General features: G+C 57.1%; 1 protein-coding gene across 2 annotated transcripts in view; it reads left to right on the top strand.

Annotated features, from left to right (window-relative positions):
• VIPR2 (vasoactive intestinal peptide receptor 2) overlaps positions 1-12,310 on the top strand; it is a 69,616-nt gene extending 57,306 nt beyond the window's left edge. For both annotated transcript variants that reach the window (XM_068549789.1, XM_068549788.1), the window contains 7 exons: positions 3,709-3,859; positions 4,508-4,568; positions 5,499-5,568; positions 6,127-6,218; positions 9,561-9,690; positions 9,770-9,811; positions 11,002-12,310. In XM_068549789.1, coding sequence (XP_068405890.1) covers positions 3,709-3,859; positions 4,508-4,568; positions 5,499-5,568; positions 6,127-6,218; positions 9,561-9,690; positions 9,770-9,811; positions 11,002-11,175 — 720 coding nt within the window. In that variant the 3' untranslated portion in view covers positions 11,176-12,310. The remainder of the gene's footprint in view (positions 1-3,708; positions 3,860-4,507; positions 4,569-5,498; positions 5,569-6,126; positions 6,219-9,560; positions 9,691-9,769; positions 9,812-11,001) is intronic.
• The last annotated feature ends 1,181 nt before the right edge of the window (positions 12,311-13,491 follow it).

Below are 13,491 nucleotides of genomic sequence, written 5' to 3'. Positions count from 1 at the left end.
GCGGGCCCAGCTCTTTGCCCGAGGATGAATCACCTTAACTGTTAGCAGGCTTGGCTTGTGGTGGACATTAGTGGGCCTTTAGGGCATAGTTCAGTTTAGTGCGTTTATATTGAGCTCCTCTGAGATCAAGTCCTTCTACCCAGTGTTCCGACACCCAATCGCACCCTCCACCTGGGTTCTACCCATCACCCTAGTCCTGGTCACAGCTCTTCCACACTAGCCGGAATGCTGTTCTCCACCCGCATCCCAAGTGGATGGATTCATGTGCTGGCACCGTTGCTCTGGACTGAGCAGATTTGAGTCAATGTCGTTTTAACATAGTAAAGCCTTTATCACACCGAAGAACTTCAGCTGCTTCTTAGGTCTGCAGGTGCAATAAATATCAATATACTCCTGGGATAATCTTGACCAGGAGGCAGGTGGACTGAATATAATAATGAAATTGGCAACAAGATCCTCCACCTGGCAAGTCCCAGCCGCAGGTGGGAGTGCGGCCCCTGGGCTCTCGTCCCTAGATCGAGCGTCCGCTGCACAGCTGGGGGTGCACCCGAGGCCTGGAGCACGGATGCCTGGCTCTCCTCCCGCTGAGGAGCCTTCGGTCCCGTCTCTGTGTGTCTCGAAGCTCTGCTCGAAGCGGCCCTCCTTACTTAGCTCTTCATTAAAGGATGTAGTAACCCTGGCGGACCCACGGACAGCAGACCCTTGACCTGGAGCAGTGCTCTCAACCTCCTCCTGCTGTGTAGACGGAGGATCTGGCTGAGGGACGGGCAGTAACAGGGGCCTGGGTGTCCCTGCCCTGAGTCCCACCTGCCTAGGGGTAAACTCGGAGGCCCTGGGCTCTGCAGTGAGGCTGAATGCTGACCAGGCTGCTGCTTGCTGTTCCGGGTGGGTTGGGGGGAGGCGGAGAGCCAGAGACAAGGGCTGCAGGCTGGGCTGGGGGTCTGCACGTTGCAGAGGGTCCTGGGCCCACTGAGCTGCCATGTAGGCCCTCAGCCCAGGTCAGAATGGCAGAGGGGGCAGGAGAAGGGGAAGTGAGAAGAGCCCATCAACACACACAGGTGCACAAGTGCACACACACGCAGAACACATGCACACAGAGGTACACAGGCACGCCAAAACACGCAGGCATACGTACGCTCACACAGAGACCCAGGTGCACAGACCCAGGTGCACACACACCCTTCAGACTCTGTCCCATCACGAGTTTGGCTCCATCCCTGGAGAGACGGCTCCAAAGGAAGGGGCTTTGCGTGGTGCTGGGGGAGCCCCTGTCCTCGGGTGTGGAGCAGCTGTGGACACAGGACGAGTGAAACTGCACACGTGGACGTCACCACGGCCATCACCTCTGCTGCTTGCTGCGCAGTGAGGGCTCCAGGCGTCAGACCCACAGAGACACCAAGGCCCACGTCCCCAGTCCCGCAGCTGTCATCGTCACACGCTTAAATAAAATGTCCTGCTGACCTGCTCTTAGCCAGCACCTACAGAGGCTGTAAGTCTCCCCAGCACTCAGGGAAATGCCATCTGTCCCCGTAGAGCCTGAGAGGACACGTATTTCCAGGCGTGACACCGGATTTTGCCTTTGACAACCCTGGCGGTAGGTGCTGTTTTCTCGTCCTTTTCAAGGAGTTGGGCCTCAAAGAAACCAGTGTCTTTGTTGGATCAAAACGTGGACCAGGAGACAGAACCCCTGCCTCCGTCCCCACCAAAGCCAGCCCGCACATGTGTAGGCGCCTCGTTCTCTGCACTTGTTGGTCTGGATTTCATCTAAACCTGTGGGAACTGTGCTCCGGTCTAGAGAAGACGAGCGACCAGAGGGCCGCCTGAAGCTGACCTCCAGGACCCCCACGGGCAACGGAGATCGGCCCCCTGGGCATCTGGCAGTGAGCAGTGATGGAGGCTCCGAGACAGGGGATGGGGCTGGCTGAGACCCTGCTGGGCTCTGTGTGGGGCGCTGTCCTGGCCACATGGCCGTCGGCCTCTCCACGCTAAAGAAGACGAGGTCAGCCGACAGCCCGTCAACCCCCAAAGCCTCCTGTCCTCAGAGTGTGTTGATGGTGGATGAGCAACAGGAAGGAAATGCAGACATGGTGTTTAAACATTTTATCAAGAAAATGGAACTGGAATCATCTTAAGCACACTGTGTCCTCTTTCCTCCTCCAACAGGATATCTTGGAAATCCTCTGAGTCTAGCGGTGTCTCAGGGCCTGCTTTGAATCTAGCGTGCAGGCGTGACATAATCTGTGCGACCGTCCCACCAATAACAGACACAACCTGTTTTTATATCTTCTGTTCCCCGCAAGCGTCAGTGTACATGCATCTTCGTGCACGAGTGCTCTCACCTCGGTCAGGCGGCTCTGGAGAGAGACTGGAGGGACCAAAGGGCACATGCGTTTAAATTGCAACAAATAGTGCTAGACAGCTTTCCAAAGGCGGAGATGCCACGGGTGCTGCGTGTGTAGGACGTGCCCTGCTGTGCCGGCCAGCAGGGCTCACCACAGATTCCCTCCACCCGTGGGTGTGGACCTCTTCCTCCTCGACACCCAGCACACGCCTCTGTCACTGCTCCAACGAGGTCTTGGGTTGCTTCTCCTGTCTCCACAGCAGTGTTGTTACGTGCGTCTTTCCACTTACGGCGGCCTAGCCCCGATGTCCAGTGGGCCGCCTCCACATGCAGACCCCCTCCCCGCCCTCAGCATCAGTAAACTGTAACCACCTTAGAAAGAGAAGGAACCACGCTCCACTTAGGCAAGAGAGACCTGGTGCGAGGTAAGGGGGTGGAGCGTCCTGGAGAGGATGGAGCCGCTGTGAGTTAAAGCTCCTCACAACCCCGGGGAGCCAGCTTGAAAGCCTGCTGTGCATTTCCTGCAACTCTGTCCACCCCGTACACGTGTATGAGTACATCCACATATATATAAGTACATCCACCCCATCCATCCACATACACATATTAGGGGAGGCAGCTGCAAAGATACAGAAGAAGAATAGAAATAAAAGTACTGTTCTTTTTTTCAGCTCATTTATATAAGCTTAGTGATTTAAAGCCTCAATTTCATGTTTGCTCATGACGTGGAAATACCTGATATGTTTACTTATATGAAGTTCTGAGAGATTAAAAATGTATTTATTTTATGTAATACATAATTTTTCCCTTTCAAAACTCCTGGGGAAATAATTTATTTGGTGAGTTTCTCTTGTTCATTCCTTTATTTTTTCATCTCTTGTTAAGAGTGCACAGTGAGGAAGAACAGAGGAGGAAAAGTGGGAGTGAGTGGAGGGTAAGGATGCAGGATGGAGAGGGGGATGCGGGGAGGAGAGGGGGATGCAGGAGGAGAGGGGGATGCAGGGTGAATGAGGATGGAGGGAGGAGAGGAGGATGCAGGGTGGAGAGGGGGTTGCAGGGAGGAGAGGGGGACGCAGGAGGAGAGGGCTCAGAAGGAAGGAGAGGGAGGTCAGCCAAGCGTGCCAGGCCCCACATGGTCACTCTCAAAGTTACATGTCACCCTCAGGGACACTGTGTGCATCTGCCTACCCTCCAGCGGGTTCCAGGGCCTCACCGGAACAGGCACACGTCTCCAGGCAGCGCCTCTGTGTTGGGTATCCATGCGCCTCGTGCAGCACGGGCTCGCGTTGGGACCTGGAGCAGGCTGCCTGCCCGGAAAGTCCTCATCCAAACGCAGTGTGCTCTCTCACTCTGTCTGTGGCATCCAGGTGGGCTGCAAGCTGAGCCTGGTCTTCTTCCAGTACTGCATCATGGCCAACTTCTACTGGCTCCTGGTGGAGGGGCTGTACCTCCACACCCTCCTGGTGGCCATCTTCTCCCCCAGCCGGCGCTTTGTGGCCTATCTCCTGATCGGATGGGGTAAGGACTGCCCCCGACAGCCCACTGCCACCCCCAAACCCACCAGGTTCCTGATTCCTGTCCACTCTGACCTATAAATGCAGATGCTTTCAGCTCAGAAAAGTGCTGTGCCGCCCCTGTAGGAAGAGCTTTTCTAGAGCTAACAGCTTAGTGTTTCTGGGAACCGGGACCTGATGTAAAACTGCTCTGAATCTCATTCCTGGGGCGAACCCTGATGGTGGGCAAGTCAGAAGGAAGGGGCCTGGGAGGAGAAGGAGCAGGGAGACCGTCCATCATGAGGTCCCACTAACGTGCCCATCAGCAGGGCTCTGCATCAGCTGCGGGACCCTCACCTTCACAGCGAGGGACTCCCCTTCAGGTCATTGCCAAGTCTGAACACAGCCTCTCCAGCACATTGATACCGACACCCAGAAACACAGAGATGCGTTTCAGGACCGTGAAGCCTTCAAACACATACTCAATTATCTTCACTGCTTAGTAAGGCATGAGCATAAGCCTGTATGTATTTATGAAGAGTTTCCACTTAATCTTTTCATCAGAAAGCCCTTGTCCTTGACCATCAGGCTAGTGAAAGCTCCCACATGTGCCCCTGCCGGGCTGGTCCAAGTAACCAGCGCGGGGTTGTGGTCACCAGGTGTCTTTCTGCAGGCATCCCCACCGTCTGCACAGGTGCGTGGACTGCGGCCAGGCTCTCACTAGAAGACACAGGGTGAGTGCTGTGCCCGTAAAGAGAGATCAAGCAGCACTGACTGAGGTCCTGGCATCACTGGTCTCGGGAAACCAGAGAGAAGCTTCGTATCTGGTCGAAGGCAGCCTTTGGACACCGAGGGGGAGGACATTGAACTTCATGGGGAGGAACTCGGGTTGGAGTGCTTGGAGAAGAGCCAAGGGACAGGTGGGGCTGAGCTGGGCCTGGAGCTGAGGTTGGGGTCAACCAGGCAGAGACGGAGCAGCCCAGCGAGGAGGCCGGGTTGAGACGGCCAGCTGGGGCACAGCTCTCTGAGGTCGTGCAGTTGGGCCAGGGCCCAGAGCACTTCTGCTTTGTGTGCACAATGAGCCAGACCATGGCCCAGACTCAAGCACCAAGAGCTCTCACCACGGGTGCTGTGCCTCATGCAGGACCCCAGGGTCTACCAGTTGTCCACTACCAGTAACAAACCACCCAAAGCTGGGAGCTCACAGAGTCCCAGTTGATTTGGTGTGTTTCTGTCCCTGGCACTTGGGGCAGTTCTCCTGGCGTCAGCCTGGCTCACTCACGCCACAGGCACCTGCAGGGGCAGCCAGGGCCGTGGGTCTAGACAGCGTACGCTGGGTTCCAAGGACTCCACATCCTGCTGTCAGAACCAGCTAGGATCCAGGACGAGGGTGGGTCTGTGCCCCTGCAGGGAAGGGGTGTGGGTAACGGAGTGAGCCTGAGGCATTTTACAAGCCGCCCACCCCAGCTTCCTGCTGGAGAGAGCGCGTGGCAGTTAGGAGGGACCACCGAACACGCCGCGTGAGTGAGAGGGCTCACGGTCGGGGGGCGCTTTTTTTGGCAAGCCCCCGTGTAAGGGGTGAGTCTGCAGCGTGCTGATCCTCCTGTGCTTGGTTTGTAGATGGAACTGGCGGTAACGTGATTTTCCTTCTCTCTTTGCAACAGTTGCTGGGATACCAATGACCACAGCGTTCCCTGGTGGGTTATACGAACACCGATTTTAATTTCTATTATAGTAAGTCATTTCTGTATTGAAACGTGAGTTGCCTGCCGGGTTGTACACTTGGGCAGAGGGCGAGCCCACTGTCTGGGAGTAAATATAAATGGTCCGTTCTACTAGGTCTTCTGAGACAAGTACCCTGAGGCTGAGCTCTTGCATGGTGGGCTTGGCCCACCTTCAGGACGAAGTCTCAGTGAAGCGGAGGGCGAGAAAGAGACAGTCCTCAGGGGAACCTCGGGGTGGGGGGGGGGGTCACAGTCAGGTCCCCCAGATGTGCAGCCTTAGAACAGAACTGGATTTCCACCTGTGGATTTCATGTCTCGAAATTAATTTTCTCAACTCAGCTGCCGCAGCCTGGGGTCAGAACGTATGTGACGCAGCAGAGAGACACTGGCTCTGACTCAGGGCGGCGGGGCAGGGAAGAGCAGAACCAGGGGGGCAGGGCCCTGGTGCCTCTGAAACAGCGGTGCCTGGAGCCCCGTTTAGGGCGCGGCTGAGCCACACACGTCCCGGCCACACCACCCCCCTTGCAGGGGGACTTCACACACAAACGTGTCGTCTCTTTTTTTGCAGGTCAATTTCATCCTTTTTGTTAGTATTATACGAATTTTACTGCAGAAGCTGACATCCCCAGATGTCGGCGGCAATGACCAGTCACAGTACAAGTGAGTATTTGTTTAGCTCCAGCTCTGAGCCGCCCGCACCAACCTCAGGCAGCCTGGAAACTTTGAGTATATGTGTGGAGAGCAGAAAAACTGGGGTGCGAGGACCCTGCACATGACCCCAGCTTTTCTCCTTTAGTCGCAGGAGTGTGCTCTTGGCCACTTTACAGGGACCCCCGGAGATGGACTGTCTTGTCCAAGGGCCAGCGTTGCCATGGCAATTATTCAAGCCGTGTTCCTCTCCTTCATTCCAGCGTGCATGTCCTCTAGAGAGCTGCTTATTGAAGTGTTCTGCCCACTCTCCTGTTTTGTAATCTGACTTTTTCTCCTTGGCCACACGTTGTTTGTATTTTGTATTTAATTCTTTCTTCCCCGTCAGACCACAGGGTCCAGGGGACACCTCATGTCGGGCCTTGTACTTAATAACTCAATTGATGTTTGTTGCCTGAATGGTAACATGAAGATGGTTATCGTCATCTCCCTCATGGGAAAGAGAACAGAAGTTAAGTAAATCACTCACAATCGTCCAGCTAATTAATAAGGATCTGAGAACTCTGTAAAGGAACTTGAAGATCATATAAATTTCTATCAAGAATTTATAAAGAAAAGATAAAGCCCACAACTCGAGTATAAAATAAAGCTAGTTTAGTGTAGAGTGGTTGGTCCATCTGATAGGAGCCTTGGGTTCAGGCAGATTGGGGTTGGAATTGCAGCTGCAGAAGCTGCGTGACCCTGGGCGGGTTACCTGACTGCCCCTGCAGGGTGGGCCCCCCCCTCAGCTGTCTCCTTCCCTCCCCTCCTTTAGACAGCAGGGTGGACCTGGGGAGACAGACAGGTGGCATCCCCTGTGGTCAGCAGCCCAATGCTGGGCTGTGTACCAGCTGGAGGCCTGGAGGAGGTAACTGCACTGCTCTGCCTCGGTTTCCTCACCTGTGAAGTGGAAATAATAATAATAATAATTGTCACAAGGTTATAAGGATTGATAGAGTTAATATTCAAAAGACATTTAGTGGCCGTCACCAGTAAGTGTTGTGATAGAGTTTGGTAAACATATACACATAACTGTGCCCTGAGGTGTGACAGTCTCTGCCCAGCCCACATTAGAGGTCAGGCCTAGAGGTAGGATTCCACGTCAGACCACAAAGGATAAAGTGGTTTCAGCCAGACCTTCCAAGTAGCATTTTTACTGCTCAGGTGAGAAGCCGGGCTGGTTCCTGGACTCACCCCATGCCTGCAGCTCAGGCTGCCCTTCAAACTGGACTTTCAGTTTCTGCACGTCTTATTCAGGGCCACGCTGACCTTTCCTTTGGGCTCTCTGGGAGTGTTCCTAAGTGGATCTTAGAGATGGATGCTTTTATTTTGGAAACAAAATAAAGTGGGGATGATAGAATCTATTCTTTTTCCAGGATAACAAAAAGGCAGAGCACATCTTTTCTGTGTATCTGTCTCGTAACAGTAGTGGCAGGTCTCCAGGCACAGGGCCCCAGGGGTCCAGCTTCTAAATCCCTTTGCTAGAGACTAGCACAACAGCAAATTCCAGATGGATCAATAATGAGAATCCAGGCAGGTTCTCTCTACCATTTAACTAAAGGGCAGCTCCCTGCAGAATCCCAGCCTTCACTCACTGGGCTGACAGAGACCCGAGGTGGTGAAGGCAGCAAGTGCACCGTGGGTGTTACAAAGTCAAATGTTCAAAGCTGCACGTGGCGGCGGCTGGGTGGTCAGTGAGGCCTTCCCGGCCCCCCGAGGCCCAGGTCATGTTCACATCCAGTGCAGGGCGCCGGGGCCTCAGAGTTTGTGCAGATCGCCCAGTGCAGAGGAAATCTTCTTGTTGTAAATGCCACAGTGCCTCAAAATAATGTGAAGAAAATGGTGACTTTTTTCCAAGTGTGGGCTGGGGTCCACCAAGCAGAGACGGTGGGGGAGGAGCACGGAGGCGCCTCCCGCCTCAGTCCCCACAGCTCAGAGTTGCCAGGATGAGGCTGGTCGCTGGAGCGGCTGCTGGTTGCTGGGGTCACCCGGGGGCCTGGACGTGCACACATACCGCCTGGGGGCCACGCCCCTGCATCCTGACCAGCCCCCTGGTGATCCCAATACTCCAGATCCTCAGAACGTGGTGGGCTTGCTACCTCACATAGGGCCAGGTTGAGTCACCTGGGAAGATGCTGGGCCACCTGCAGAGGCCTGATTTAATTGGATGAGGGGCAGCCTGGACTTGAAGAGGTTGAGAAGCCCCCCCAGATGATTCTCACGTGCGGCCGTGAGAGTCAGAAGTGGCTTACGGAAGTGGTCCTCAAAGTGGGGTTCCAGACAGCAGCCCCAGCATCTCTGGGCACCTGAGAGAAAAGCAAATTCTCAGGCCTGCGTTTTAACATGACCTCCAGGTGGTTCTGGTGCAGGTGGGGCCTGAGAAGCCCTGACTTAAAAGAATGTGACCTGTACCTGCTCGGGGAGCGGGAGGGGCTTCGAAGGGGTTGGGGGGAGGATTGAGGTCAGCTATTTTATTTTCAACACCAATGCGGTGAAAAGAAAATCTGCTCTTTGATTAGGGAGGGTAAGAGCTCTTTGCTAGGCAGAGAAATTAGATCTGGTCCAGGTTCCCCGATTCCTCAGACTCTGTGCGATCCAGAGCAGAGTCGCCTGCCAGGACCTATAAACAGCCGTCTGTGGGAACACTTCCTGTCACGCTTGTGCTCAGGGGGCCACCCCTGCTGCGTCTGCTGTTTTTTTTTTGTTGTTTTGTTTCTAATTTGATTTGTTTATTTATTTATTTTTGGCTGTGTTGGGTCTCCGTTTCTGCGCGAGGGCTTTCTCCGGTCGCGGCGAGCGGGGGGCCACTCATCGCGGCGCGCGGGCCTTTCCCTATCGCGGCCTCTCTTGTTGCGGAGCACAGGCTCCGGACGCGCAGGCTCACTAATTGTGGCTCACGGGCCCAGTTGCTCCATGGCATGTGGGATCCTCCCAGACCAGGGCTCGAACCCGTGTCCCCTGCATTGGCAGGCAGACTCTCAACCACTGCGCCACCAGGGAAGCCCCTGCGTCTGCTCTTTTGATCTGAAAGTAAAACTTGCCCCTATGCTCCAAATGCTGGGGATGGGTCTCCGCTATTAAAACCAGTGGCACACGGGGCCGTCGGACCTGCTCAGACGAATGTCATCCTTGGCAAACTCGTCAGGATTTCTTGTAAGAGCTTTGCTGCTTTACGAGGCAAAGCGGCGGTCATCACCGCGTGTGCACACTCTGCCCGTAATGGGGCGGGTGGTGTTGAACTTAGGGGCCCCTGGGCTGGCCAGCACGCGGCCGCCGGGTCCCCTCGGCAGCTCAGGCCCTTGCTCTTTGGCGCAGGAGGCTCGCCAAGTCCACCCTGCTGCTCGTGCCTCTCTTTGGGGTCCACTATGTGGTGTTCGCCGTGCTCCCCATCGGGATCTCCTCCAAATACCAGATACTGTTCGAGCTGTGCATCGGCTCCTTCCAGGTGTGTGGGGAGGGGCTGGGCATCCCCGGGGAGGGGTGGGTGTGAGTGCCCTCTGACCCACCGTCCTTCTCGCTTGCAGGGCCTGGTGGTGGCGGTCCTCTACTGCTTTCTGAACAGCGAAGTAAGTCCTTTGACCTCCTCGGGAAGCACAGGTTCTCGGCTTGTGAGGGAGGCCCTGGAACGCCCCTAAAACCCCTGGGGAGGGCCCACCCTGCTGTGGGGTCAGTGCCCTTGCCCGGCGCCCGCGGCACTCGGCTCCGTCTTCCCGCTCACCTCGACCACCCCCGCCTACCCGCACCGTCCCAGAGCCTGTCCACCTGCGAGCTCCCGGCCAGCCCCCTGCGGCCCCCCCCCATACCCTCGCCTCCCCTGGGCCGTGGCTGCCTTTCCAGCGGCACGCCCGGCGCCTCGCTCGTCTTCCTTCTTGCCCCGCGCGCCCCACAGGCTCCCCTCCCTCCATCGCTTTCCTCGCCTCCTTCGGGGCTGCCAAGCGGGAGCGCCAGCCAGCGTCAGAGCGGGAGGAACAGGAAACTTCCAGCCGAGGAAAAGCGCCGGCTCTGCTGTTTAAACGTTTCCTCTCCCTAAGCAGCACCTCCGCACAGGGGTCGCTCAGATAGGGGAGGGTCAGCCTGGAGACCCCCGCGCCCAGAGCCCCGGCTCGGGACCGAGGGCGGCGGGGAGGCGGGCAGGGACTCCGGGCTCCACCCTGCCCCCCACCCGGCCCCCCCCCCGCCCCGGCGCGTCCCAGGTCTCCCGTCGGGCCCCACCCCGCCTGTGTCCAGCCCCTGCTCCCCAGGACATCCCCGCGCGGCTTCCCCAGGCCCAGCCGGCGCCTGCTGCGTGCCGTTCCTCCCTGTCGCGTGTCGTCTGAGCGCCTCCTGCACCTCCCTCCCCTCGTTCTTTCCGACGCCCCTGACGCCCCCGCCCGCCGGGAGCCGGGGGCAGAACCAGGACCGGAGGGCAAAGCGCTGCGGCCCGGCTTCCGCGGGAGGTCTTTTCTGGAAAGCCCAATCCGCCCTCTCGGGTTCTGGGTGTAGCAGCCGCTGCCTCTGGACTGCCTTGGGCTCCGTAGTCTGACCACCTTTCTCTTGGTCCCTCGTCTGGTCCCACAGCCTTTTCCGCCTCTTCCTTCCCGGGCCCGTCTGTCCCCGCCCCCCGCCCGTGGATGTCACACCCTCCACACCCAGAAAAGGGCCGAAGGGGAAGCGGTTCGTTCACGGGCGTTCGCTCTAGCGGGAAGCCGGGGTCTCGGTCCCAGCTTGCCCGACCGCCTGACCCCCGCCTGCTCTCGCCCCCCCCCCCCACCCGCAGGTGCAGAGCGAGCTGAGGAGGGTGGGGCGGAGTCTGTGCCCCAGCCGGCCCTCCGGCCGGGACTACAGACTGCACAGCTCGTCCATCTCGAGGAACGGCTCGGAGGGCACCCTGCACGTCCCCCGCGGCTCCCGCGCTCTGTCCTTCCTGCAGACGGAGACCTCGGTCATCTAGAGGCGCCACCACACCGCAGCCCGAGCCCCCAGCCAGGAGTGCTGGGGTGAATCAGCTCGGACCCCCTGGAGCTGGGCTTGGCTTATCCCACCCGTGGAACCGGCTTACCTTGTAACCGCCCGGGGTTTCAATCTAACGATTGTTACACTCCAGCATTTAGGTAACTTTGTTCTTTATGTTGTTTGGCCGTGCAGACCCATTTTCAAAGAGACCAGGAAAGGTCAAGGTGGCAGTAGCCCAGGACTTGGGTCCAGCGACTGTGGAAGAAAATGGGGGGTTTTCTGATCTCATTGCCTGTTCTCAGGGGGCACAGGCCTGAGCTGGGATGCTGGCATGCTGGCCCTGAGTGACGTGGTCACCCTTCCTCTGCATGACCTGCATCGCCGGCCTCGGCCCCCAGGTCCCACAGGGCAGCCCCTTGTGTGCAGGACACACAGGCGCCCGCTGAGGGCTTCCGTGGAACCCTCCTGCCAGCCCAGGTGGGCCCCGCCTGCCCCAGTCCTGCTCACGCCGCCATCCGGGCTCTTCTTTCTCTGCCGCGGCACTCAGTTCTCCAACCCCTGTATGATACTGGTCCCCTTTAACAGTGAGGCCACAGAGTCTTCGTCCTGAGGCGTCACAGACCTGAGCGCAAATGCCAGCGATATCCAGGGAGCGGGGCCTGGCAGGCAGGGCCGGGCTGAGGATGCGGGCTGGATGTCCGGGGGCGGGGGGTGGGCGCTGCGAGGCCCATCGCCCTGCAGCATCCCTTTGGGGTGTGCAACCAGGCCCCCTGTGAGAGGAGCCTGGTCAAAGAGTGGCAGCGTCCACCTGGAGCCCCCGGCAGCCCGGCTCCCCAGCTCAGACGATTTGCTGTGACCAGATCTGCACAACCAACTGAAGAGCCAGCTCCCAGGGGACCCGGGGCCATCGGTGGAGCGCGGGCATTAGATGTGCACCTGGACGTCTGTCAGCTGCCAGGAGCCAAGGCCGTGAGCCTGGAACTGGGCGGTCTGGCCTGATTGACAGCAGAGGGGAGAGTGAATGTCACTCACTGTTAGCAGAGGAGGGGGTGACCAAATACAATGTTGTAAACGTGTGTGGAATGTCCCCAAGCCGCCATGCGTGACCGCTTGAATAAAACCCATTTCGTGTCTGTTCGCGGAGGAAATCTTCCCACGTCTAAAGCGGAGCCTGGATGGTGTACGGGGTGGGGTGGGGGGCACCTGGCAACTTGTGGCCTTTGGAAGCAGCCACCTTCCCCAGGGCACTTATGCCGCCTGCCTGGACGTGCTCCTTAGAGCATCCGGTCAGCGGTGGGGGTGATGTACGGGGCGCCCAGCAGCCCTGCAAGGGTGGGGGGCACCTGCGGCTCCCAATACACCCACCCCACAGCTCCACAGAACCTGAGAATCTGCTAACTAAGGCCAGGGCTGAGCACACGCGTGCTTGCGTATGTGCCCGTGTGTGTGTGTGCCTTCCGGGAGCTGGCCCCTAACTGCCTTTGTGCCACAGACAGAGAACATCTGTTTCTAATAAACTCCATGTTCAACCAAAGTGCTTCATTCCAAGAGGAATACCGCACACTGCTGGAAGTCAAATTCTCCATGTTCAACCAAAGTGCTTCGTTCCAAGAGGAATACCGCACACTGCTGAAAGTCAAGTTCTCCAGAAGCTGACTTAGACATGAGCAGGCGGACCAGCCTCCGGTGAGTTTCTGGGAGCCCCAGGCGCCAGGTGGTGGAACGCTGTCAGCTGTCCACTGGCGGAAAGAGCTTCATGAGAATTTGCTTAAGGTAGGAATGCGTTGCAGTCGCAAGGAAGGGAAGTGAATACATGATGTCAGGATGGGCGTGTGCCCAGGAGCCGCACTATAGATGGAAATAGCGAGCACCTTCCTTTCTTAGCAAGAATGGCGTCTTTTCAATGGTGCTTTTTATCAGGTTTTCAGGTTAGAGAAATTATACAGAGGCGTTACGAAACCTCAGACATTATAGGCCAATATTACCCAGAAAGTGAAAAAGCTCTGAATTTCGTCCTCCATCTGGCTCTTATTGCTTGAGAAGTAAATATCAAGAGTGAATGATCTTGTTCCCAATAGTTTCCTCTACGTCTGTGCAAACCTCTCTCCCTCCCTCCCTCCCTCCCGCTCTTTCTTCTTTTTCTTCGTGGAAAGTAGGTCATATTGTATAGAAGTTTCTGCAACTTGCTTTTTTAGTGAAGACAGTCTGTGTGGATCTTGTCTGTCTGCACACAGAAGTGCTTTACTTGTAACAGCTGCGTGATGTTCCACGGCACGGACGCGCTTGGTTTATTCCGCACCTCCTGTTGATGAAC

Source organism: Eschrichtius robustus, chromosome 8 (assembly GCF_028021215.1).
Source record: "Eschrichtius robustus isolate mEscRob2 chromosome 8, mEscRob2.pri, whole genome shotgun sequence".
Taxonomy (NCBI): Eukaryota; Metazoa; Chordata; class Mammalia; order Artiodactyla; family Eschrichtiidae; genus Eschrichtius; species Eschrichtius robustus.
This window is presented reverse-complemented; position numbering and strand designations above follow the sequence as displayed.